Source organism: Drosophila albomicans, chromosome 2R, assembly GCF_009650485.2.
Source record: "Drosophila albomicans strain 15112-1751.03 chromosome 2R, ASM965048v2, whole genome shotgun sequence".
In the NCBI taxonomy this organism is placed as follows: domain Eukaryota; kingdom Metazoa; phylum Arthropoda; class Insecta; order Diptera; family Drosophilidae; genus Drosophila; species Drosophila albomicans.
In genome coordinates this window covers 16,311,325-16,338,539 of record NC_047631.2, presented here as the reverse complement: position 1 = coordinate 16,338,539, position 27,215 = coordinate 16,311,325, and the positions used below count along the sequence as shown (strand labels likewise).

The 27,215-nt window shown below is 40.9% G+C and overlaps 4 protein-coding genes across 6 annotated transcripts in view; 2 read left to right on the top strand and 2 right to left on the bottom strand.

Moving 5' to 3' along the window:
* Window positions 1-27,215, top strand: part of LOC117575747 (uncharacterized) — a 50,038-nt gene that overhangs the window by 1,658 nt on the left and 21,165 nt on the right. The gene's annotated exons all lie outside the window — the stretch shown is intronic.
* On the bottom strand, window positions 17-22,172 carry LOC117575748 (uncharacterized). 3 transcript variants are annotated; one of them, XM_034260106.2, is made up of 9 exons: window positions 22,123-22,172; window positions 20,882-21,029; window positions 4,497-4,984; window positions 3,962-4,416; window positions 2,342-2,926; window positions 1,423-2,246; window positions 1,156-1,361; window positions 951-1,093; window positions 17-886 (listed from the first exon to the last, which is right to left on the bottom strand). In XM_034260106.2, exons 2-9 carry the CDS (start codon window positions 20,943-20,945, stop codon window positions 247-249), a joined length of 3,405 nt encoding a protein of 1,134 aa, XP_034115997.2. In that variant the 5' UTR covers window positions 20,946-21,029; window positions 22,123-22,172; the 3' UTR covers window positions 17-246. The 3 variants fall into 3 exon arrangements, with proteins under 3 accessions (XP_034115997.2, XP_051863692.1, XP_051863693.1); XM_052007732.1 differs by having other exon boundaries at window positions 22,132-22,171; XM_052007733.1 differs by lacking the exons at window positions 2,342-2,926; window positions 22,123-22,172 and having other exon boundaries at window positions 20,882-21,026.
* On the bottom strand, window positions 5,006-6,297 carry LOC117575750 (testis-specific serine/threonine-protein kinase 1-like). The gene is made up of 2 exons (XM_034260108.2): window positions 6,092-6,297; window positions 5,006-6,039 (listed from the first exon to the last, which is right to left on the bottom strand). The coding sequence occupies exon 2, from the start codon at window positions 6,018-6,020 to the stop codon at window positions 5,130-5,132; it is 891 nt and encodes a 296-aa protein (XP_034115999.2). The 5' UTR covers window positions 6,021-6,039; window positions 6,092-6,297; the 3' UTR covers window positions 5,006-5,129.
* LOC117575749 (testis-specific serine/threonine-protein kinase 1) lies at window positions 6,477-7,839 on the top strand. The gene is made up of 2 exons (XM_034260107.2): window positions 6,477-6,644; window positions 6,703-7,839. Exon 2 carries the CDS (start codon window positions 6,769-6,771, stop codon window positions 7,669-7,671), a length of 903 nt encoding a protein of 300 aa, XP_034115998.1. The 5' UTR covers window positions 6,477-6,644; window positions 6,703-6,768; the 3' UTR covers window positions 7,672-7,839.

Here is a 27,215-nt window from a genome sequence, read left to right as displayed (position 1 = left end):
AGTAAATCAAACAATCGAAATTTTTTACTTAATACTTGGCATTTATATTATCATACATACAAACATATATCTATTTGGTTCCTATAGGTATTGTTTTCAATTTACAGTTAACTATTTACAGTAATCGCTCGCTATGAATAATAATTTAAGACGTACAACCGACCGACGACACGAACAAGTACAAGAATTCTCATTACAAATATGGCAAGCATTCTCTACCAAAATTATCTTCCCTTCCAAGGCTTCTCACTCTTTGCTCTCTCTGCTGCTCGACTCTTGCTCCGATTGCTGTTCGCTGCTCTCCGACATGCCACTGATGGGCATTAGGTGCCCGGTGTTACCATCCGGTTTTATCTCAATCACTTCTAGTTTCTCGACACTTACTTTTGTTGTCTCTAAACGCTTTTGTCCCGCAACTGCATTCGTATCTCTTAAGCTTTGTAGTTTGTCCTCTTCCTCGCTGCTTTCTGAATTTGCTGGCGGTTCGCCTTCAAGCTCTGAATCAGCAGTTAGCTCTGGTTCCTCCTCACGTTCTGGATATGGCGTGGATGACACAACAATGGGCTTTCGTCCCAATGTTTGTGAATCCAGCGACGTTGTTGTCGGTGCCATAATTGTGGTGGGCGCTTGGCCATAGGTATCGTAAGTGCCGCGTTCGGAAATGTCATCGATTTCATCATCGATCAGCAGATTGCGCTCGGAGCTCTGCTCATAGACCTGAGCGTTGATACCGCTGCCATGTTTGGGCGATGCCTTGTGATTTTTGGGCAATGACGGTGTAGATGCCTCCTCCCTGGCTTCAGGTTTTTCCGCTTGCTGTTTAATTTTCCGTTGCTTTTCCAATCGCATTTTCTCCTCCATCTCCTGGAACTTCATGGCCAGGTATCTGTAATGCACAGAGTAAAGGAAATTAAATAGATTTATTGATTTCATTTTGAATTGCAATTTACTTGTCCACTATGGGTCCATTGTAGTCCTCGGGGAACTTTGGATTGAAGGGCAGTATGTATTTATAGAGACGCTCGTTAAGCACATAAAGCTGTGAGGTTGTCGAGCACTTGACATTGAACCACCAATCACAAGTCAGCGCAATCTATGCAAGTAAAATTGGGATAAGTTTAGGTTTAATAAGGTTTCTTTAAGCTCAACACATACTTGACTAAAGATGGTGCCATTGGGGCAAAGAAAAGAAGCCTTGCCGCCATTCAGATCGCAATAGTGCCACACTTGGCAATTGGTTTCCGGATCACCAAAGAAACCCTTGTAGCGTTGTTGTGTGCACTCAAAGTCTGTCTTGGGAATCTCCGAATAGTTGGGATAATCGATACCAGCACGACCTGTGGTAGGTCCTGGATGCTTGTCTATATAGAAAGTTATAAAACGTTATTTTGTATAATGGGTTTCGCTAAATTCATTATTTACTTGGCTTATTTAGATGCTGCAGATCCGCTTCGGCATTGCCTGCCACCGTCGTGGGCGGATGCTCCTCCTCAGTGTGCTCCGTGTTGTAGTCAAAGTCATGATCGTTGCTGCTACTGCTGGGTTTCGTCTCGTGATGTTGCGGCGGATTCGCCACAATTGTTTGTGTCTGCTTCAGGTTCTGCAAGATGCGTATTAGCGTCTTAATCGAGTTGTCAATGTTATCCGGAGTAAGCGTGTGTGGCAAGTGATTGCTCGCCTGCAACTTGTGCAGAATTTCGGCCAGCGATGAGGTGCGTATGTCGGGCAATTGATCCGCATCTTCTTGGGCGTAGACCTTGCTGGGCAAAGGCGCACTTGTTGGCCGCTCCTGGGCGTATTTGTAGACAGGCTTCAGTTTAATTGGCGGCGGACGACTGGGTAATTCATTAGGCACCGATGCCGACGGTGGCTTGCTGGACACGTAAACGTACTTGGGTGTAATTTTGACAGTCTCACTGGGCGTGGGTGGCGTAATGTAGACAGGACGTCGAGTGGCCTTGTAATTGTGCACCGGAGTCACGGGTTGCAGCCGCAGCGTGGGCTGATGTTTGTAGACGACAGGAGCCCGAGTGGGCGTCAAATCATGAATACGTGGTGCCTGTGGATGGTCGGCATAGGGAGCGGGAGTTGTCACCAGAATGAAGGCATGTTGTGGTGCACGAGATGGCGACGACTCCTGATGATGATGCTGCTGTTGATGTTGTTGATGTTGCTGTTGTTCCTCATCCAACGACTGGCGGGGCCCATCAATTAGGTAATCAATGAATTGCGCTGGAGCGGGTGACCTAAGTAAAGCACATTACAAGGCATTAAACATGGTCATGTAAGTTAACGAGCTAGCTAATCAGGCGAACAATCGGTCTTTTAAGGGGTAACTTACCCGAGCAGCGGCTCCTTGGCATAATCTGGCTGCTCGTGAGTATTATGATGGTTAAGGTGGCCCATGAGGGCACGTAATGGAATATGCAGCACCTGTTGAGGCGGCGTTTGCAGCTGCTGCTGCTGTTGTTGTTGTTGGCCAAAGAGACCATTGTAATTGTGTAACTGACTGTGGTGTTGTTGTGTTGGCGATTGTGGTGGTTGCTGTGGTGGTGGCTGTGGTGAAGAGACAAGCGGATGATTGTGATGCTGTTGTTGCTGATGTTTGCCAGCATTCGTATTGCTTTGCGCTGACTGGAGATGAGCGTCCTCTTGATGATGATATCTCTCAGCCTGCTGCTGTTGCTGTTTTTGCTGCTGCCGCTGCAGCTTCATGCGCTGCTGTAAGTAGAGCACGTATTTCTCCTGCGGCGTCAGCGACTGCTGCTGTTGATCCGGTGACATGTGGAAGTAACTCTCGTATTTGTTTACGTGTCCATAACCAGGCGACTGTTGCGACTTTTGATGCACTATCAATGCGGTTTTCGACGAGCTCGTCGATGAGGATGAACCACTCGATGGCTCACTGTATACTTTATAGCCAACACTGTGGAGGGGCATATGCAGAAGCAGATGAATGAATGTATTGTGTTTGGGGAAGTAGAAGATGTGGCAAGAGGGATTGTAAATGAAAAAGAGAAAAAAAACAACTGCATTGCCTTCGACCTGACAACCAAATGTATTGACCATTGCCATTGCCCGCGGTTGTATATGACATGATTTTGCAATTTGAACATTACGAGATGAACACGAAGTGGGAAAACGTTCTCTCATCAGACTTTCGTCCAGCCCATTGCCCATTGGCGGCGCCTCATAGGGTACATCAAACTGCTTCTTACGTCACCAACAACAGCAACAACAACAGCAATGTTGTCGTCACAGATGGAGACGGAGACAGACAGACACAAGTAGAAGTAGAAGCAACGGCAGCAGAGGTTGAGCCATGCATTAAATGCAATTGATTTCTGCGCCCAAGGGCATTGCATGCAACGTGTGCAACGTCGTCGTCTGCCGTGTTTGCTGCCACTGCAGCAAACTGCAACTCTCTGCTGCATGTTCGGTCTGAATACCTTAAAGTTTCCACTTGATAAAGTGTCGTAATTATGTCACAACAAATCCAAGTATACAATAAACTTAAGCAAGGGCATTGAAGCACAATATACTTTAGTTAATGTATTCCATAGATCATTAAGCTAATTAATAGCTAAACATTGGGTTCTCATGCTCATTTAATTAACAGCCGATGGCGTGCATTTTTGTTTAAATATCAGACAAGTTTTTGATTATATGTATTTTGATGTCAGTTTGTTTTTCAACTAACATAATAGAGCATCGAAAATACGTCATCAATTCGTCAGAAAAATGTCGAAATTGGTTCAACATATTTTTAATTTGAGTTCTACATGAAAATGCCAAGGCATCAACAACAACGGCAGTGACAAAGACAACGTCAATTGTGGGTGTTGACAGCTTGATTTTTGTTTTCGTGAGAATCTCTCGAGTTTTTGAAAGTTAGTATGCGAAAGCGAGCGATATGTATCTTGGAGATACATTCATCATTTGCAAATGGCATAAATCTTACCTTGGTGTTGGATGCACCAAAACCTCCTCCTGTCCCCTCTCCTCCTGCTGCTGCTGCTGCTCTGCAGACGAAGCTGCTCCGTCTCCGGGTGCATAATCCGTAACAATTTGTGTTTGATGTGCATTTTTATGGTAGACAATTTCTGTTGGCGTCGAAGACGACGCTGGCTTCTTGTTGTAATTGATAGTATTGCCATTATGGAGCTCATTGTTATTGTTGTTGTTGTGGCCTGGCTTGCTCACTGGCGTATAAATAATGGGCATAAAGTGTCCCGGCAGCGTGTTCTGTGCTGTAAACGGTGTTAAATTGACTTTTGATTGTTTGCCCCGCTGTCGATGGTACTGCGCTTGTGGCGCCGCCGGCGGTGGCAGTAACTCAAACTGTTCCTGTTGTTGTTGTTGCTGCTGCTGTTGTTCGTGTTGGGAAAGCGGAGGAAAGTGCTGCACAGTTTTGTGCTGTGTGTGTGTGGGGATATTATGAATTTCACGATTACTTAACTTTATTTATGCGCAATCTATTCTGTAGTTGTACTTGCCTTGTGTGCTGTCGTTGGGTTCAATGGCTTGTAGGCAATAAATGTGGCGCCCGCATCAGCCGGCAATGCGGCATCCTTTCCATGACCAGGTGCCAGTCCCTGATGCTGCTGCAGCGCATGGTAAATGTCGGCTGCGCCCTGCTGATAATGTGCCGACGATCCCTGATGATGTGCATGCGAATGCTGATGCTGATGCGGATGTGGATGATGTGGTGGTGGCTGTGGCTGTGGTTGAGGTTGTGGCATGTAGGCAACCGGCACGGGGATGCGACTGGGTGCAGCTAGTGGTGGACGAAGCTGTGCCCCGCCTGCAGATGGGGCATGCTTCACAGCGTATTGCTGATTGATGGGCAACTCCGGGGCGGGCAGATAGAAGGCCATGTAGGGAATAAGACGGCGATTACGCTCCGATGCGCTGAGCTCGGCGTCGGCGATAATGCTGCTGTGATTCGCTCCATACACAACGTGTGGCAGGAGAAAGGCAACTGCTGTAAAATAAAAGAATTGCCTTCAATTTAGAAATATATTTATCGAATCTTTACAATTTTTTAAAAACATTAAGCCAAATATTATTTTAGTTTCGGAATCAAAATTCAAGTTTCATTGGCACTTGATTGGCACTTCACTTTACAATTACTTTTCGTTCTTCTTATCCATGAGCAGCCAACTGCAGTTAAGTATTTCATGCATATCCCAGCGTGTCGCTGGATTCGGCTCCAGCAGCACGGCCACAGCAGCCTTTGCCTGTGGCGTGATGACATCGTGCAACTTGCGCCGAAAGGCGAAGCGCATACAACGCTGATCCTCGAGCAGTTTGCTCAGATTGCTGTCATCAAACGGCATCTTGCCGTTCAGCATGATGAAGAGTATGACACCCAATGACCAGGCATCCGCCATCTGGGCATCGTAGGGCACTCCGCTGACAACTTCTGGCGCGGCATAAGCAGCTGAGCCGCAGTAAGTTTGGGAGGCCAACCTCATGCCCTCGCCATTACTGCAGAAGCAGGCGAAGCCAAAGTCAGCCAACTTGACATTGCTGTGTTCGGACAGCAGAATATTCTCGCACTTCATATCACGATGGGCAATGTCGTGGTTATGCAAATACTTCAAAGCGACGGCCATTTGTGTAAACCAGACCTTCGATTGCTTCTCCTTGATGAAGCCCGTCTTCTTGATGTGCGACAGGAGATCGCCTTTCTCAGCGTATCGCATAAAGATGAAGATCTTCAGGCCACGTTGCAGTATGCTGTGGATCTGTATGATATTGGGATGATCAAGTTTGGTGAGGATCTCTAGCTCGCGGGGAAAGAACTTGTTCACAAAGTCAGTTGGCGCCTTCGCCTTGTCAATCACTTTGCAAGCCAAGTCTGCTCTATTACCCGCCTCGTTGCAATATTGGGCTGTTATTACGGTTGCATACGATCCTTCGCCGATCTTGTGGCCAAGTTTATAGCCCTGCAAAGACAAGGCTTCGACGTCTGAGCTACGCGATTGGAGCTGGCTATTGTTTGTTGTGCTGCCCATGATTTATTATTGTTTCCAACTACAAAGTTTTATTAGCTGGGAAAGTTTAACTCATTTGTCGTCTAATTTACCTTTTAATTGGTTGATTTTAATAAACTTTAATTTACTATTGCTATTTTCTTAAAATTTCTAATGCATACCAAAACTGTTGTGAAATTATATTGAGCTTTGAATATTGTATGACAAACTAAGCCTGGTTGTTGTATTGTGTTGAACTTGAACATTGTAAATTGTATTTTTCAAATATTTGTATAATGATTATGCAGCATCATGCAGCTAGATAGAATATTTTACTTATTTTTATGAGGTATGCAAGCTTAAACTTACGACTTATGATCAGAGATAGTCTCGTTCGTGCTGTGCTATTTTTGTGTTTTATCTTGGCTGAAAAGATGAAACTTTTTCTTTGGAAGCATCTCAGTAGACTCCGCGTAGTCAAGCAAAATTACATATAATTCAAAATCGTGTTTCATTTATTTTATTATTTGTCTCTGCTCTTTAACAACGTTCGTAGTTTTTTTTTTCTTTGTCAAAATTTCTGGATTGGAATAGGAAATTTCGTTAGTCTTCTATCGTGTAATACCATCAAATTCAAGTTTAGTGAGGTCGACCAACGCAGCGACGGTAACTATGCAGCTAACCGATTTGATCAAAGTACATATGATTAACATGGTCTATATAGTTGGTTCAATACTATAATAATTGGCAACACACACGCACATCGATATAGCACATTATCCGGAAAATCATGTCCAATTATGCTGGCAATCGGCAACTGACCACGCGCAGCTCTGACATCGATGCACTCGCTCAACGGGGCTACAACATTGGCCACAAGATCGGCGAAGGTTCCTATGCTACAGTGATCACCGCTGGCTATGCGGACGAGAGCGGGCATGGCGTTAATTTAGCCTGCAAGATCATCGATAAGGCCAAAGCACCCACCGATTTTGTACACAAGTTCTTTCCACGCGAGTTGGAAATTCTGACAAAACTCGATCATCCGAATATCATTCAGATTCACAGCATCTTGCAACGCGGTCCCAAGATATTCATCTTTATGCGTTACGCCGAGAAGGGCGATCTGTTGACGCACATCAAAAAAACGGGTCCCATAGATGAGAAACAATCGAAGGTGTGGTTCTTTCAAATGGCCAAAGCCTTAAAATATCTGCATACTCATGACATTGCCCATCGAGATCTGAAGTGTGAGAATATTCTGCTCTCCAAACGTCTCAATGTCAAGCTGGCCGACTTTGGTTTCTCGCGCTATTGTCGCGACGACAGTGGCAATCAGGTGAAATCGGAGACATATTGTGGCTCGGCTGCCTATGCGGCTCCCGAAGTGGTTTGTGGTGTGCCCTACGATCCGAAGCTGGCTGATGCCTGGTCACTGGGTGTCATTCTGTTCATTATGATGAACGCTAAAATGCCGTTTGATGATAGCAATCTGACCAAACTGCTGGAGGATCAGCGCGGCAAGAAGTTCTCGTTTCGTCGCAAGCTGCAGGATGTGATCTCTTCACATGCCAAGGCAACGGTGGCTGTGCTCTTGGAGCCTGATGCTGCAGCGCGTTGGGATTTGCGTGAGATTCTTAATTGCAGTTGGTTGCTTTCCATTGAGGAGCCGCGTCCTTCGGCCTCCACTTGAGGGGGAAAATGTGCTCGATTGTCTTTATGGTGTAACTTGAAATTGTATTATCAGACAGTCTAGATATATATATATGGCTCTATTTCATATCCTACAATGTGTATAAATGATATGTATATCTGTAATTTAATATTAATAACCCACAATATATATGCAATATTTTAAGTAGTCCTAAGTTGGGCATAGAAATTGTCAAGCAACTAGTTCCTCACTTTGTTGCGCAACCTGTGCCCGAGTTGAACAATTAAAAGACTTGTGGCCTAACCACAGACGCCGTCATAACCGTTAAGGAAAACCTATTATAAAATAGCATTAGGCAAATTTTCAAATTTTTCTTCACATTGTTTATTGGCCTTTTGTGTGTGCGGTTGGCAGCAGAGTTTAGTGAGCCGAAACGCGGCTAGAGATGGCAAAAAAAAAACCATGAGATTTTCTATAAATGTTCACAGCTTAACAGAGCGTAAACGGGGAATTCCGATTAATTGTAAATCATTGAATTGTTTTCCACTGATTTGATGTACAACTTAATATTCGAAAGTAGAAGTCTAAGTGGTCATTCATTGCCATCTCTAGATTTGCTTGGCGTTCGTATCCTGGGCGGCATGTGTTGCAAACTTGCAAACTCTTGCAATTGGCAGCCATGACAACGCCAGGCAGCCAGGCCGACAACAACAACAGCAATGTCGACAGCGACAATCTCCAGACGTCAGTGAAACAATAAGTGTCCGAAAGTACGAAGAGAATACAAGCCAAATCGGTGCTCTGGGGTAGATAATTTGCATTGGAGCGCGGGCAGCTTAAGTGGCTGCTCCGGCCACCACACAGTCTTTAACTGGATTTGCCTGGCAAAGTCCATGCCAACAGACAGGCGGAGAGACAATGTGACATGTGTGTTGTTGAGTGTACTCCCACTGGATTTGCCAGTAGCCAACTAAATTTTGGCCATGTGCAGCCTTAATTTTCTATCAAAATCCGTGTGTGTGTTGTAGTGAGTCGTAGTCATAGTTTGGTTCGTTCGTACGTTAGATGCTTAGTTTTGTTGTTTTCTTTATGGCCAAAGTGTTTTTATTTTACGACTCTTTTTGTCCAAAGTGTTGCAGCAGCAGCAGCTGCATCTGTGACTCGGCCTCAGATCGCTATAGATTAGTTTGCAGCACAGCGTGTACACCTGTGCGTATGCGTAATGCAATTTTGAATTAATTAATATGTGCATGCATGTGTGGACGACTCTCTGCCTCCGTCTCTTTCTCTTTCTCTGTGAGTGTATTGCCTGTGGCACTTAAATGTTGTGGTCCATAGTGGCTCATCCATCTCTAAGAGTTGCACAGCAGCCTGGCTGCTTTTGAATTAATTTCCAGGCTACGTGTCAGATTCATATGGATGCTGCATCCCCATATATGTTTGTATGTAGACGCTTTGCTTTTTGCTGCTGCTGTTGTTGTGGATATTATTGCAACGGCTTATTAAGTTGACCCCACCATCAGTCTCTCAACGTTTTTTGGAGTTGCTTGTGGAAAGTTGTCGAGTGACTTCCGTTCACTTTGCTGCTGCAGCATCTCCAATCCTTTGTTCATCGGTCGGTTATTGCACAATTTTTGTGATCGATACAAATTGAATTGGCAAACGCCTAATTACGCTGGGATTCAATTTCAATTTGTGCCGATGAAGAATTACAAAATTTGACATAGGAAGCAATAACAATTGAAAGTTTTAGCTTCGAACTTTCAATCTTTAATTTATTGTATGATGTATTTAAATATGCATTTGGTTAATAAAGATCTCATTTAGTTGTTGGCTAGTTTAGCAGTTGGCAAAATAAACTTATTCACATGTCTAGCGCCCACACAATACAATTTCAATTACACACACTCCTGAAAGTGTGAGCGTTGTTTGTGGGTGTGTCTGTTAGCAGTGTGTGTTTGTGTGGGAAATGCAATTAGGCGCGCAAAACAAATAATTGACCCCTTCAAAAAATGAAGACTGGCAGCGGAGATGGAAAGTTTCGAGAATGATTCAGGCTCATGTTGTCTAAACAGTTGTGCATTGTTTTTCGCTGCGTACTGTTGATATTTTAAGCTGCCGTTTTGGCAAGTTGGTTTATGGCTAAAACACATTAAGCGAACCGCATAAAAACATTTTAGCCACAAAACAGCGCAAAAACCCAAAACTCCTGCTTGCTGTAGCTGTTCATTGAAGCGCAGCAAAAATGCGATAGCAGTTACCCATCGCAAGCTTAGATACAAATACACAAAACGGCAGATACAGATACAAATGTGTGTATAGAGAGATACACACACGTTATTTGCCAAACACTTTTGCGCACATTTTGCATAACATTTGCCAATGAATTGTGAATCACTTCTTATTTGGTGCAAATTTGATGCGATTTTTGGAGCCCGGTTTGCTGCTGCTGCTGCTGGTGCTGTTGCAACCAGGTTAGTCGGGTTTAGACTGCAGTTGCAGGTGCACAAAATCCAGGCCCAAAACCATTCATCCTCATGCCGCGATATTCATCGCGTGTGTGTGTGCATCACTTCGTCTCATCTCATCCAGGGTTAATAGGCACCTCTGGCCGTTGGCATAACATTTCACGCTTTTTCGACATTTCTGGCGCATAATTTGATTAGATTTCGATACGTCGCACAAATTGTTTGCCTCGATTTGCAGCAGCACTCGCGCTTAGCCATTGTGAAGAATATATAGAAGAGAGGAGGGATGTGGCTATATAGTAATGTGGCATGGACAATTTGGGTTGTTGCTGTCGCCTGCAATTGGCATTTGGACTGCATTTTGTGTGTGTGAGTGTGTGTTTTCTAAATTTGATTTGATTTTGGCCAATGTTTTGTGGCGTTTTTCACGTGCCATTCGCGGCGCTTCACAAATGCAATTAAATGCAAATTTATTGCGTAAATATTTACTTGAGCGTAAATGAATTTTAATTTTGTCAACGCCGCTGCGATTTGTGTTTTTGTGAAAAATGGTTTCCCCGACCACCAACGACGCATCGCCAAATGCCCGCGGACAACTTTTATGCCACCCACCAGCACCCCAAAGTTAAGTTATCCCAACTATTTGCCACCAAATTATAACAACCAGACGCCAAAGAGATTTGTCGGCCTTCCTATTTTATTTTGGCACTTTTTTCCGGTCCACAAGTCGAGCAGAGCTGTGTCTTCAATTACAGCGCCCCACTGGAGAAGTCGAAATGATAAAAAATTGTAGCCTGTCGTGTTTGTCCGTTGCACATGCGCTGTGGAACGTGCAACGTGCTGCTGCCACGGGACTCGATTTGCTTGTCGTAAATTATAGTGGCTGTAAAATGCAATAAGCCCGCGCCAAAATATTGGCTAACTGCTCGTAAAGTGCGAAGAATTGTGATTACAGCCAACGTAGATTGGTTTAAAGCGACGTGGGGTCAACGTGAATTATAAATTATTTCAATGCACTCGAATGAGCCTGTAGTCAAATATTACAAATCTAAGGAAACTAAATGCATTACACTTTAAAATGCATAACATAAATGAGAGTGAAAGTTTCAGTAAAAAAGTTAGCTAACGTTCCCTTTTATTATGCAAAATGCAGTTTAATCCTCACTCATAGCTAACAAGAGTAAAGCAAAATGACCATGAAGCAGTTTAATTATTAACAAGTTTTTCTAGCGACCACAAAGTTTCTTTGATTGGATTGTAAAAGAAAAAAAAACGCGATACTTAAGCTTAATTTATGAGTTATACGCGGTGTCGATTTCTTTGTAATTTAATCGAAGCTATGCAACAGTGTTCCGATCAAAGATCCGCGACTGCTATTGCAATGTCAATTTATTCCCATGCTTCACAGTTCAATTGTGTTCTTGATTTTGATCTATGGCAGAACAACGTTGCACAAAACAATTTCAGTTGTATAAAAATGAGCTAGACAGGTGTATGTTTGGTTGTTCGACAAACATCCGTCTGATATACAATTGTCGGAGCGTTGCTTTAACAAATCATCAATCAAACTGCGTTCATCAAAGTCACAATCCCCGGGCATGTTGTCAACTCAACTCTAGCTCTAGAATGCCAGCAAAAGTGAACGAGCTCAATTTGTTGGCTGCCCCTTGAATCGTGTTCGCTCCTTTCATGTTTCATGTTTGTTACTCATAAATATGAATGTAGTCTGCAATCTGCAAAACAGATTGCACATGAATGCTTAGACTAAGACATTAGATTGACGTTATATTTGCGCTTTTAATATTTTATCTAGCAGTATCTGATAGTCGCTATCTTTGGCTTATCACTGTCTGCTAATTGGATGCAAATGAAATGCGTTTGCAGTACATTGACTTGTGGCCCTTGTTACACTTTCTGCTCGTGGCGGCGGCGGCAGCGGCAGTTGAATTTACATTTTTTCTGTTGGGCAGCTGCATTTCATTATGTGCGAGATTGCATTTCACGGCCAACTGGGCAGAGATCTGTAAATATTTACATACCATAAATGCTTCCTCTATTGTGTTAACAAAATGATTTCCTCAACTTAACAATTAGTTGGCATGACCATTTTTGCGGCATGTGACTCATGCCACTTCAGTTGCATGGTGGCTTGCAACAATCAAATTTGTCTCCCATTCACATTATTTTTTTGGGGGTAGCTGCTGTTTGCTGACCTGAACGCTTGACCTGCCATATCGAAATGCCGCCTACGGGACGTATGAGTAATGGGACAGGATTGTGCACGATTTGTGTCTTGTGGCCTGTGTTCGCCCGTTGACAGTTGCTGTTGCTGTTGCTCTGTAAATGCGATTAATTTATGGACTTGGCGACCGCTAATCCAAGTGACCATCTCAGCCGTCAGCAACAACGACGAGCCAACGGCGATTATTGTAATATGATAATAACAATTGGTAATTCCGATCTATATGTATTGGCGCTTAAATTCTGTCCTTTCCCCCTTTACTGCAAGCCATAATTGCATTACGAAATTTTCCACACAATAAACTCATAGAGTCTCGCACATAGTCGTCGAATCCAATGAATGCCATTGAAAAATGATTACGCAAATTAAATGTAATTTATTTATTTCCTCTGCTCTGCTCTGCGCGCAATGCAAAGTAAAAGCAACAGTCGTCGACAGTCGACGGTAAATCCAAATGTGATTTTTATCATTCGAAGCGCAGCCAAGCCAAACAAATTTAAATATAATTCACTTACAACTCGAAGCCGCAAAACAAAAGGCCCAAAATGGAAATGAAAGAAACATTGCATAAATTAGACGGCGACGGCGACGGCTGAAAAACTTTATTTAATGGCGACTCTGATCGATTTGCAGCGCTACAAAAAAAAAATCGATCGATCGATCGATTCCGTGGAGATCGTCTAGATTTCGTGTGTGCAAATGGCTTCATCAAGGTCGCCCAGCTGCCAGTTGCCTGGTTGCCAGCAGCCCCCGCTGTGGCTGCTAAATGTGGTTCACTGCTTCTGACCAGAGTCGCCATCGATCGATTGCTGCACTCCGAGAAGTTAGTCTAAAGTAATCAGTCTGTCTTTCTGTCTGTCGCCTTATGATTTGTTAGTTAGTCGCTGTTTATAGGAACGTAAATTAATTGAAGGCGGAAATTGTTGGGGTCATGCGCTAGCCTCTGAGGTTAATACTAATAGTGCCCATTGTCTATGAGTCTGGTACATGAAATCACGACGAGGTCGCCGTTTGCTTGCTTGTCGGTTTTTGATCACTAAATGGCAATTAATCCGAGTTTTTTCTTTTAGTTGTCGACAAAAGTTCAGAATTAATTGCTGGGTGTCTACCTTTAGAATTAACAGTCTCTTTTTTGGGTTCCTTTCCAGCTAATATGTAAGAGCGCAAATGTTTGTTAATTAGTTCGTCATAGTCACGTTTCTTTAGGGGCTGGGCGCTGACCTAATGAAATCCATAACTAATAACAACGCGACGGACACCGTCTTAATGTTTTAATCTTCAGCACGAAATTTGTTAATCAAAACGTGCCCGAGACGCCGTCAAACCGAAAGCAAAAGTCCGTCCAATATTTGTTGTTGGTTTTAACTGAAAAAAGAGAAAGATTACAAAACGGGGCAGGTCTCTAACCTTTATTTATTTTTCCCTAATTAACCTTATTTATTATGACTTCTGTTTGGTTTCCCACTTTCATAATGATTGAATAAGATTAATCTGCGAGGGACGGAAATGAAGTGAAATAAATATGTTTTGATATATTTATAGCAGTTGCAGCAAAACAAATTGCCAAAAAAAAAAAAAAATGAAATATTAATAACTAAATTTGTCTTTCAACACAGAGTTGGTATCAGTTTATAGAAGTGATATTAACGTATGCAAAATACACAAATATCGAGTAAAGCACGTTATATTTGTAAATAGCGTTTATTCCAATTTGTGTGTACTTGCTCAAGATGCATAATAATCATAACGACATTGAACGCCCTTTCCCAATTAAATGGAATAAGTGAAGGCTGCCACAGGAAACAATTAAAGTAATGTTTACAGAAAACATCAGTGTATCTCATAGATGCATTTAATTATGAATTATAAACGCTCGTTTCTTAACAGATACTTAAGTGCGTGTGGCAAATTACAAGTTGTGGGGAACTTTACTTAAACTCCACTCTTTAATTGCGAGCGCCCCTCCGGTCAAGGTTTGTCCAAATTTTGACCCTGTGCACTTTTCAATTGACAATGACGAGAATTTTTCGTTTGTCGAAACAATTGGCAAAATGGAAAGATTAATTATTGGCCAACGATAAATGTTGATAGTAATTTTCAAGAATGCGAACGAATGCTACAAGTTTTTTTTTAGTATTTGGCTAAAATGCCGACAGAAAACTCCAAAAAATATTTGCAGCATTTTAATTAATTACAGCAACATTTAAGCGGTGACTTAAACCACTTTTTGGCATTTGTTAACTTGGCATGTGTCTAGCAGCAGTCGCCTACGCCAAGCAATTTATAGTCGCGCCAACTTTTGTTTTGTGGACTAGAAGTCACCGCTCTTGTCTCTTGTCTCTGGTTAATTGTTTGCTCGAGATCATTGGCTTTAGATTGTGGTCTGGGCTCATGCCAACAAAAAACCACCGAAAAAATAAAGAAACACAGACAGTCGCTGAGCTTTAACGAGCTAATTAATTGCCTAACTGCAGACCTTAAGCTTTAGGTGTCGAGAATCTTGTTTGCATGTTGGCAGCTTGTCTGATTGTGTGCGCTGATTTGGCTACCAAATTCGATCGAGAATCGATTTCTCGTTTAGAGTAAAAGTTACACAATCTCTACAAAGAGCAATCATATCGATATATAATTAGTCTTGTATTATTATCATAATTAAGCTGACCTTCGACTGCAGTGATAAATATGTTTACTTATGTTATCTTAATAGTGGTTAATTTATGCAAATTGTTAACAACTGCCCGATAACCCAATAGTTGAGCTCACTAATAGACTGGTACCGTTACAAGCGGCCCTAGGCTTAGACATAACGCAAGTAATGGGGCCAAAAAACCTTTTTGAAAACAAATAAATGTGACGGCATATATTTGTCTGTGGAAAAGCTGCCGTGGAATAATTGGCGAAGAGTTCGAACTCTTAAATCAACCTTGACAACAATAAGTCTAAATTGCTTTACGCAATCACCCAAAAGTTGTATTTATGTTTACCCGACCAATTTACGATTGCAAAAGCAAACAAGTCTAGTTACCAAATCAACTTGAATGCAGAATATTTAGCGGCATCTGTGAATGTCAATTAAAACAAAATAACTCTTAAATTGTTTTTACTTATTGAATGAAGCCATCAAAATGCAACCGCAGTAATCGCTGTTCGTATTGAATCGCATCACTGATGACGTGATTATTGCAATAAATGAACAATTTCAATCATGCCTTTTGTGCAATCAAAATGATGGCTTGACCACTTGGCAACCGTTCAATAACCTGTGTCGCATCACAGCTCTCTGTCAGCTTTCTCAATGAGTTCAGATCTACAAATTGGCTGCCAACTTTCCCTAAGCTGTATGCTATATGTAGAGTCTTATGTCATACTTAGTAGCAGAGTCAATTATAATTAGATCTTTAATTATAGCACTTCTAAGTCAAGTCAGCTGTGATGGTGACAACGCAAAACAATGTCCAATTATGCCATGACGTCGGCAAACTCGTCTTCAGTTACGCACGAGCCATCCTCGCATTGCGTTGCAATATATGAAAGCTGCACCACTCTAGGCTCAACAAAAAGCAACAAAAACAAAAACTCAGTAAAAGAAACAAAACCACAATGGAATGTCTTGCCAAACGCGGCATTTTGTTTGGGTTAGCATTACACATTGTCTGCCCACTTAACTAACCGACTCTCTGCACTTTTCAATAATGATCCGCAAGTTAACACACACAACAACATAAAGCAGAAGAAATCAAAAATTTTGTGTTGAATAAGAGTGATTAACTCGAAGATATCCTATGCTGTAGAGTATTTTCTAATCCAAATGTTGTGTATAGAAAAATCAATTTATTTTATTATTTAAAGGTTAGTTATAATTAAAATGAATACTAACGCTATTGGTAAAGCAATGGCAGCGAAGGCCTTCAGCTAGAAAAATCACTAAGACCGGCTACTCATTTGGATATTATAATTTTGTGCCTGCAGGAAATAAATGTAACAGGAGATGACTCCCCATAAATAATATATATTCTTAATCAGCGTCAGCAGCCGAGATAATATAACAATTTCTGTCTGATATATTTTTTACTCTATGGTATTCTTCAAATATAGTACTATATCGATATACCAAATATAGCCTTTGATACATTTTAGTATTTTTGCAGTATATTTGTAGGGTATGGTTTAATTGAAAAAATGGGTAGCGAGTATCCCTCGGTCAAGCATATTCGACTCTAGCTTTCTTACTTTTATATTAATTGTGAATTTTATTTGGCCGTTCTCTATATTAAATTCGCCTTCAATACCCCTTTTTAAGCTAGTTCACAGGGTATATAAATGAAGTGAATAAAGTGTACTAGCATGTGTTGACACTTTTTGACTTTATTTGGCCAACGGCGTCATGTGTTTGTTGTTGCCAAAAAATGCGTGTAATGACTGAGAAATATTCACACACCTCAGCGGGTCCCAGACATCAGACATCATCTGCTCATGCAATTGTTGTTAGCCCAGTTTTCGATTGTTGTAGTAACGCCAAGAGTTGGCTTGGAATCTATTTTGGCTTGCTTAGCGGCGCATGAAATATATATGAGATACACTCATTCGTACTCATACTCATACTACTCTTTTCCAGTAGCGGGTCTAATTATTATGCATTCGACATGTGTGCGCTGCGTTTATATTCTTTATGAGCATGACGCCTAATTGGATACATCTTGATTTTTTTTGGCTTCGACTTTTGCTTAAATATTCGCACATTAAACGGTAGACGAGTGACTACCAACCAAGTTTTAGGGTGATAAAAATGCTCGCTTCATTTAGTATTGCCGTAGATAATTCGGTTAGACGAGCGAAGACTCTTTGGCATTGGTTGCATATTGGGCTTTCACTATTAAAAGTCGCGAAAACCAGTTCAATAAACGGGTTTAATTTACATTTTGCCGTTTACACATTCTTTGAACGAGAATGTTGGCCAAAGACCAAGTTCCATTTGGTTTTATTTTCTCATGTTACGTTTGGGTTAAATAGTAGAGTATTTACGCTGCGGTTCGTTGAGTTCAGCTTTCGTTTTCATTTTGATTGAAGAAAAGCCTGTCTCATGTAGTTGTAGTACTTGGGGGCTTTCCATGGCTCTTTTGTTTTTACATTTTTATTTTTATGTAATTGCTTTTGGTGTTTTCTTTGATTACGGTTATGACACATTTTTGTTAATGTTTGCTGACAAATGACTTTATGGCGAGACAACTTTGAGTTCTTAGCATATTAATTTGGCAACACTGATAATTAATCTGTTGTCATAAAACACAACTTAAAGGAGATTTTAAAACTGTTTAGATTGTCTTTCTAAACATGAAATGCACTTAAAAATCATTTATTGACACCGGTTTATGCCAAATTTACCACCTTCTTAATTTTATATATAATAAATTATTGCGATATTTCTACATTATTGGAAAGTAGATTAACTCGCTGTAGATCTGATCGAATTACTATAAAAGAGCAATGGGATCTTGCGATTACTTTTGGTAATTGAATTATTCATCTCTGACATTCTGAAGCCAAAAACAAGCAGTTGTTTTTTATGGCCAATGTTGTTGACATAATTTTAGATTAAATTTTATCTGACTTAATAACTGCAGTTAAACCAAATTGGTTAATATATTGGTCACCGGTTTTTTTAGATCCACATTCCACATTCGATTATCATTATTGAGGGCAATTTGACGAAATCACATCGAAGACATGCTGAGCTCGAGACGTTCTAAGCTACGTTAATAGCTTTGAATTTGCATATTACCTGCAAAAATGTCTTCCGCGTGGTCAAAATAAAGCACTTGATCGATTTTTCGGGCCACAACGGGCCACAAAATTGTGTGGTGCCAAGTTATTAACTGTTTTTGTTTTTAAATTGTGTAAAATGGCCGCAGGCAACAAAACAATCAAAGCGAGCACAAGAAATGCTGCAAATGAAATGCCAATTCAAATGAAAGCAACTTGCCAAAATAATGTTGCAATAGTTGTTGTAGTTGTGCAGCGTTGTAATTGTGAAATTGCCTGCAGGACAGCAGAAAGTGGCCAACAAGCAACCGACCAACCAAACAGGCAACAAACCACCAGGTCTCAACCGGTTGCCTGTTTAAATGTACATTACATTGGCCATTGGGTGCGAAAAGTGTTTCTGCCGCCAACATGCAAACGCATTATCGATGCATAATCTTTTCATTTGCATTTAAATTTGCCAGGAAGTAACATAAGCGCCGTCGCTTTGGAAAAGCCAAAGCAGCATTGAACTTGAATTGCCACAAACTAATTGCGCGCTGGCTGCGTAAATGTTGCGCAACTAGCTTTTAATCCATTTTGATGGAGTGCCACAAGGTGCCACTAATTGGGTTAAAAGTAAATACGTCATATCCGCCTCGAAAGCTGGACTTGTGGCGCTGTCTGGACGATCAACTTATGTTACAGCAGATCTTAAACGAGTGTTGGAGAAGACGAGAGAAGAGGAAACTCATTTGCATGCATGCCACAGACAACAAAGTGCCATCGAAAGTGTAACGTACGTGGTCAGTTAACGACTGTAAGTGGCGCTCTTTCTCTTTGCATCAGTTGTAAATGGCATTATATCAATTATCCAATTGCTAATCAAATTCACGTAGCAAGAGCTGCGACTGAGGCTGCCGCTACTGCTGCTGACCCGCAGCCACCGATGCGATACGATGCGATGCGTCCGTCCCCAGATCAGTGAAATTCGAATTGAGAAACTCGCGTTGAAATCATTTCAAAGTCATTGACACAACAGGCAACAAAGTCGACGTCGCCGTCGCCGTCGGTTCCGTTAACTGCCGCCAATGCCTCACGGCCAGCGGATAAATTTTTCTTCTGTGTTTTTTTTTTCGGCAAACATTTTACTTTTTCTTTTCACTGCACTCTGGACAAGTGAAAAATCTTGTTTTAACTGGCGCCCACTCTCGAAATGGTTACAGCATTTTCCATTTGCTTTGCCACCTTTCCTTGCCCCCCGTCAGACAAACAGCTGTGCGGTAGGCGTTGTTGCAACTTGGAACACATTGGAGGTCGCTTGTGATGACCATAATTTATGTTGAGCCTCGCCGAATGACTTGCTTGAAAGTATCACAGAAAGATTTGCTCATTTTCCCTACGCCAACCAAACAACAAAAAAAAGTTGACAACAATAACGAAAATAATACCAGTGTGGTAAAATGGTGCAAAATGTTTGCAAATTTGCGCTGTTCGAGGTAATTAGCAAAAGTGAACTTTATTTATTTTTCTTTTTCTGTTGGGCGCAATAATTCATTTAGCTGTGCTTTTGGGAAGTTGTTAGTATAAGAGTTTGGAAAGTGCTTCCACAATTTTGCGAGTCATTCACCCAAAAAAAAGCTGCATTTTTAGTTAAGCGATTTACGCATCCGCTTAAAATCAGTTCAAGTAATCCATCTAAAGATATCTGTATACGCAAAGCTGACAGGCGAAACAATTTTGAGTGCACTTGGGAAAAGTGAACGTTGATGTTTAGTTGCAGCATCTCATTGATATTTACTTGATGAGGCTGCACATTAATCAGACGGGAATTGTAAGGCAATTAAGTGGCTTGTAAAGTGAATAAATCATACCTTATGGATTACACAAGAGTTACAACATGTTTGTGATATTTACATGCATTCTGTTCTCACAGAATTAGCTGCTGCATGCAGTCAAAACTGTAGCAGTAACAACTCAATGCAAGGTGGAAGGTGGAAGGTGGAAGGCAGCTTCCCGAACTCCCACGAAGTACATTCCACTCTGCTGATGAGCTGCATAAATTAGCGCAACATTTTCAGCTGCAACTGCAAATGCCGAGCACACCAAATGCAGCACGTTTCCCGTGCCCCTTGAGAGTGAGAGAGAGACGAAACACTTGCAGGCCAGGTCAACATCCTGTAGCATTACAAGTGAGTGTCATTGAATATGATGTTAATTTTGAAGACCATTCCATTAGTGGCATAACTCTGCCAGCCAGAAAATGTTGCAGCTGCAGCTTAGCCACAACGGCAACAACAGACAGCCAACAATCAAATGGCCAATGGGCAAAGTGTGTGTGCAGAACATTGAGAACATTGGCGCTTATCCGTGGTTATTTTCGCATCGGTGAATGAAACAAACGCCGCTATTCGCACGTATTTGGGATTTTTGTCATTTCGCAAGAACGAAAGGTATTTAAACATAATTTTGATATTGACCGACCACCAATGTTGATGTTGCTGTTGCTGTTGCATCCAATGCTGCTGCTACTGCTGCTGCTGCGTTGCCAGCGGCAATTGATGGTCATTGTTGACATTTCGTAATACATTGTCAGCCGCCTCTCCTTCATATCATTCATCATGTGGTAGAAGAGCACAGTGCATTGGCCGCGGGGGAGATTGCATAATTTTCTAGCCAATACTCAATACTCGAGCGACATTTTGCGACCTTGCTCCCGTTGAAGCACCCAGAGCACAGAAAAACGAGTTTATCTCGCGTACGGAATAAACGGGTAATTTGGTAGTTTTTGTGTACTTACCAAACGCCAATGGCAACAGCCACCAGCAGTTGCTGTTGCTCCGACTCCGCTGCGGATTGTGCATTATTTTTGTTGTCAAGTAGATTTTGATGTGTTCTTTCCTCTTGTTCAATATTCGATGACTGTTGTCTGTTGTGTATAAATCAACCTGTATTTTTTTTTACGATATTCACAGCTTATAGAATCATATTAAATCTTTGATTTACGTGCAAACATCAACAAAAAGATTGCATTAATTTATGAGCGAACAAAACCAAACAGAAATTGTAAATTTATTCAATTTATTTGCATAGAAAGCACATCGAAAATCTCACTTCTCTCTTCGAAGTTCTAATTCTGGGCGTTTTTTACATGTTAACAAATTAACCAATCTCTCAAGAGCATCAAATAGTCGAAGAAATATACATAAAAGAGAATGCCGATTTGTGTATTGTTTTTTTGTGTTTTGTTTTGTGTTTCGTGTGGGCTTTGATTGTATCTTTGAAGCGATAAATGTAACCGTTGTTGTTTACTGTCTTGTGAGTGCAATCGAATGTGAGCATTAGTTGAAAGTGCTGGTGAAAAGTCAGCCGAAAAGGAAAGTCTCTTAGAAGTTTTAGGTGAAATCTACATTAGAAGAAATGACCCAAAAACTAAAACATAAAATTATATATTTGCTAATATAAATGCTCTGAACCTAAAGTTATGAGTTATGGCAATAGTAAATCAGCAAATTAAGCCTCTATTAACACGCATATTTCCATACAAGAATACCGAAAACAAAAGTGATGTCTCTCTTTTATATTTTGCAATATTTTTCGATTCGCATTTTTATGGCCGTTTGACACCTCAAAAATTATCAACCATTTATACTAATCTACCGCTCTCTCTCCCCTAGTCGAGCAAAATTTTCGGACGCTCAAAGCAAATTAGTGCATAAATCTGTCAACTTTTGTGAGGGCCCGCTTCATAGACAATTCAAAAGGGTCGTTTGAATATAGATGGGTGTTGATTAGGGTTCGTTGTGTCAACAATAACATTTGTTGGCGCGTATTTTCACTTTTTTTTGTTGCATTTTGTTGTGGCAACATACAATAAACTAATTTTATTAAGAATTTTTGCTTTGTAGTAAACGTTGACTTTCACATTTTCATTCGCAATATTTATTTAAATGTTTCACTCGCGATCTATTATTTTTATAAGAATTTTTCGATTTTTGTGCCACAACAAAGTTAATGCTTTCGATCACAAAATAGACAAACCGATTTTACAGATATTGACAGCGGCGGTGTCCACGGCGCATGCGCAACGTTCCAATTGAAACTGAGGCGACTCCGCTGCCAGTTTGTTTATTTAAACCGCTGCAACTTACACAAAGCAGTGCACGCACTGCTTGCTCGCCGACAGCGCGAGAGAGCCAATGCCAATGCGCTCTCTTTTCTCGCTCTCTCTCTCTCTCTTACTGACAACTGTCTGGGCAGACAACGCGTGCTGCGATCGCCCGACTACGCTGACTGATGATGATAGCCCCTTCTCTGTCTGTTTTGTCTGCGCCATTGACTGGGCTGCCTTTGCATTGCCCTAGGTCAGGTCTCTGTTTTTTTTTTTTTGTTTATACTACCGTTTCGCTGCTGTAGTTGTAGTTGTTGTTGTTATTATTTGTGCCTTGTTGCTTGTAATGAAGCCATTAACGAACAATTACTGAGCCGGAGCTCTTCATTGATTGATTTTCAAATAGATAGACGATGTTAACATGATTGTTTTGTGAAGGGCTAAAATGTAGAGCATCAAGCTGCCTCAAGTAAAAGCCTGAGCTGCACGCGTTTTGATAATAGCATTTAAATTGATTGTACACATTTCTTTTAATTCCATCGCAAAACCAGTCAGGACACAAGCTACCGAGCAACTTTTAAACTGATAATTTCAGTGGCGATTGTAATAGCTTGTTTTTTCGCTAATATGTGATTATAATGGATCGCTTTAATTGATATATAATTTATTTGTTAAATTTTTATGGTTTTTACAAATGTATAATCCATTGATTTTCTCCCAATGTGAAGTTTGGGGTTAATTAAATTATTTGTATTATTCGCCACCTTTCACTGCCACATAATTAAAGCTAGTCGCTTTCCATGAAAATCAGACATAAATATAATCAGCTTCACTCACGAAATTTTTGACGAGAAAAAAAGAAAAAAGTTTGTACCATCTGCGTTGTTTGCGTAGGCTATTAATCTTTAGTGAATTCATGGAAAGAAATACGATTTTTTTATTTTAATAATGTGTTTTGTAACTTATTAAATTTATTAAAAGTTAATCTGTGGGCTTCAATCGAAGATACCTTCTTTTATTTACTTATCAATTTATTGATTCACAGAGTATATTTTCTTTACGATCAACAATTTTAATTTATTTCTCAACGAGTTTTGGTCATGTTGCACGCAACTTGGCAATGCTTGCACTTTCTATATAAGTTTGGTTTACTGATAAGTCGAGAGATTTATTTACGGTCACGTATACGACGCGTATTCAATGACCTGGTATTATATTTATATTGTTCACATGCTTTTTTCACTCTTGTTGATGCTGCATAATGGATGTCGTTAATTTCCCAACATTTACATACTTTTAATTTCTCAATTTTCAAGTTCAATTTCGGAGTAGGCCTTCAGGTATTTGCAGATTAATTGCATGAATAAAATGTAGTGAAAATAATGGACTTTTTCTTCCCATAAGAAAATGGAATGTAAAACCAACTTAAAAATGCGGCAATGAAAGTTGAAGTGTTGCGTGTTGCTCGTTGTTCAAACATCCTAAGGTCGTAAATTTGTTTTTTATGTGCTTCATTTTCATTTTGTATTGCCTTTGAAGTGGAAAATCCTTGGTAAAGTGCTCAATCGTTTGTTAATTGGACTAGAGCCGCAGGTTGGAGTCAACTGCCACCTGCAGTTAACATGAAAACGAGTTGTATTCTATTTTGTAAGCTTTTCTTTTTCGCATTGCGGGGTGAAAATAAAAGGTATATCAACATTTAGAATGCGTAAAGTGGTTTATCGGAACGCAGAGGTTTTAGTTCGATGTTTAGTTTGCAGCATTCAGAATATAAAAAACCGATTACTAAATTCAATTTAGTCACAAAGCACAGACGACACCTTTGTGGGATTTTCAATTATAATGCCCAGCCAAAGAAATATGACATGCTCTCTTTCTACTGATTTCTTTTTGCATTTCCATTTCCCATACATTTTTTTTTCTTTGCCCACTCCTTTTATTCCTGCCCGCAAAGAGGCAAACGCAAAAGCGCCATTGGCGTCAAAATAACCCATAAAAAGGGAGCATAGAAAAAACACATTTTTCGCCTGACAGCAAGAACCACGGACCTAGGAAAGCGCTTAAATGGTTTTGAATTGCGGACAAGCAACATGCCAACTATGGAATTGGCCGCTAGAAATGTGATAAAAGAAAAAAAGGACAATGTCGTCAACATTGTAGCTGTGGTTGCCTGTTGGCGAAATGTTTTGCGGGTGCTGCGGCTGTTGCCTGCAAAAATTGTACAAGGCAAATCCAGCTCACAAGTTGCAAAATCACGCGCCTCGAATAGCAAAACGCAATTGAATGAAAACTGCTGTGTGCATAAACTCTGACTCCAGTAGCGAGCGAGCACAATGCCCACGCTCCAATCTCTGCTTTCTGACATTGGCCAGTTGATAGGACAGAGGTTGGCAATAGATTTTGCTAATACGAACATTCTTTATTCGACTTAGCTTCTCACAGAAATTGGATAATTATTTGCAAAATCACCTTTCAGCAATTACTTAATACCTAAGTGCATTAAGTTTTCATTGTAGTTATTATATTATTGATAGATCATCAGTACTTCGAAGATCTACACAACACTATTAATTTTAGAATTGAAAATTGTATCTAGTTCTTATTGTAAAGTATCTTATAGTCGGTCTTCGTAAAGTTCTTAGGTCTTACTAGTTGGTCTATGGCAATTGCCGCATTTGTTTGCCTGCCGCGCAAAAACACTGCAACTAACAAAGTCGCCCCAGCTCAACGCCATTGGAAATGTATTTTTTGCAGTCAACAGGCAACAAAGGAGGTGTGGTTGGTGATGCGGTGGCGGTGTTGCGGTGGTGTGAGCTGTGAGCAGTTAGTCAGTGTGCTGCAAAATCAATTGGCATTTGGAAATTGCACGCCTTTGAGTTTGGTTGCGTTTCGTTTGACTATTTTTTTTTTTTCGTTTTCTTGTATAATTGAAATATTGGCCCCAGCAAGTAGGGGAAGACGCAGTAAGGCCAAAATCACACACATAAATTTAATGGTCGAGCTATTTAAGTTCTGGTTTCTGGGACTTTAGCATTAAGGTAAATAGAGCCATGCAATTAATGCAACAATCGTCGTCGCCGTCAATGTATATGTTGTGTGTGGGCGTTCTCTCTCTGTCTCTCGATTGCACATTGCTCAGGTGTGTCTCTGGCCATGGCCAAAATCGGCAGTGGCAACAGCAACGCCTAACTGTTCCTTCATTAGGCACGTCGACTGTGCCAACCAGGCTGCTGCCAAGTCCATTAAAAATGGCATACAAACAGCATCCAGAGGCCTAACCTAGTCCTAGTATCTCACATCATTGGAATATGTCCATTGTCTTTTGTGTGGTGCAGGCTGGCGGCGGCGGTGACGGCAGCTCTCGTTTTGTTTGCTGCATAAATAATTTGAGAGTAAATTAATTTATTCGTTGACATGTGTCCTGCGTTTATTTCAAATTGCATTGTCATTATGCAAATGCACTTTGCACCATCACCATCAACCTTTTTGTGGACTGAAGTGGTGGAGGCCTATCAACCAGATGCAACCGTGCTGTCCGTGTGGCAGCAGCACATCAACATTTTTCCCATTCACATGATCTATTTGTTTATCCAAACGAGTTATTTACACTTAATTTGGCAATGCGTGTAATGGTTAGCAGAACAGAGAATCCAGCGACAGAGATACAGGAGAGAGATGGAGAGAGAGTTTTCGGGATTTAATTTGCTTTTATTGCCTGCACACACTATCAATATTTTGATAGACACAGACACATGTGTACACATACACTTGATTGTTTAACTGTGATGAATGTGAATACATCGCTCAATGGGTTTTCTAACATGCGATTAAAGCAGCTTTTAACTGAGAGATAAAGATAATATTTTCAAAAATCTGGTGAAATCAATACTGATCACTTACTTTAAACTTAGTGTGTGTAATTTCAGATTGCGATTGCTTTCCAGCTGAGGGAGCACTCGAAACAGGTCTAAGTCAATTATTCAATTGTAATCAAGCAATTAGCTGATCGTTTTACATTCTTCGCAGCAACATTGTTGCAAACATAATGCAAATAATGATGCAACACTTATTTTTATTATTATGGAGATGCCTGTGGTGGGTGCTTTATGCCTGCCTCCAGCTGACCAAGTAACCGACATTTTACGCCATCTAAAGTTACATTTTGTGTGTGTAGAGTAGTAGAGTATGTAGTATCTTAGCGCCTGTTGCCTGCCCACGTAACAATCCGCAGCAGGCAAACATGCAGAAAGCCGCTACAAGCAACAGGCAACGAACGTGCAACAACTCACACACCGCGAATATTCAAGAGTTGCCACATATTTGCCAAGGGAAAATGAATAAGTGAAAATGTGCACGCTTTTCTTTCGTTGGCAGCACTGCAGCGCCAACCTGTTGTTGTATTTATGAATGAAGATGTAATTTTACACTTTAATTGCGTGACTTGCGGCTGTTCTCATATTTCCAGCTCAAATTCTTCGGTTATGCTCTCTTCGGCGGCGAAATGTTGCAATCAAAGAAATTGCAATCAACTAATTGAAGAGCATTGATAGGCAAATTAGCTGTCTCAGGCAGTTACACAATCGTTACACATTTCGGGCCTGGCATCAAGAGAATCTCCCTCTCATTACTGTTGGCAAGGCGGCGCACCTTGAGGGAATCCTTTCACTGTTTGTTTGCATTCACTTTTGTTGTGACCACAACAACAAATGAAACAAGTGGCATTCACTTGGCGTTTAACAGCAACAAGCAAGCAAGCAAACAAAACCATTGATCACACACAAACAGATCATTGATTGTCTCGCGCACTGTTTGGAAGTAGTCACCTGCTGCTTTTCAGACGATTCCCATTTAGACGTGTTGTTTCCAGTGCAATTTGCGGCCGCCAGCAGAAGTCATTAACAGTTAAACCACACCTGAGTCTGACACTGATTTGGTTTAAGTTTTTGCTCCGACAACAAGTGCAACAGCAGCAGCAAGAAGTTGCAGCTCGTGATTTGTAAAGTGCAATTGCAATTGATTTGTT

Excerpts from the sequence above, each read along its gene's own strand:
- LOC117575748 (XM_034260106.2), bottom strand. The coding sequence starts at position 20,945 with ATGCACAATCCGCAGCGGAGTCGGAGCAACAGCAACTGCTGGTGGCTG. Across the intron at positions 2,927-3,961 it reads TTGGTGCATCCAACACCAAG|TGTTGGCTATAAAGTATACA; the intron begins GTAAGATTTATG and ends GCCCCTCCACAG. Across the intron at positions 2,247-2,341 it reads GCCAAGGAGCCGCTGCTCGG|GTCACCCGCTCCAGCGCAAT; the intron begins GTAAGTTACCCC and ends TGCTTTACTTAG.
- LOC117575750 (XM_034260108.2), bottom strand. The coding sequence starts at position 6,020 with ATGGGCAGCACAACAAACAATAGCCAGCTCCAATCGCGTAGCTCAGAC.
- LOC117575749 (XM_034260107.2), top strand. The coding sequence starts at position 6,769 with ATGTCCAATTATGCTGGCAATCGGCAACTGACCACGCGCAGCTCTGAC.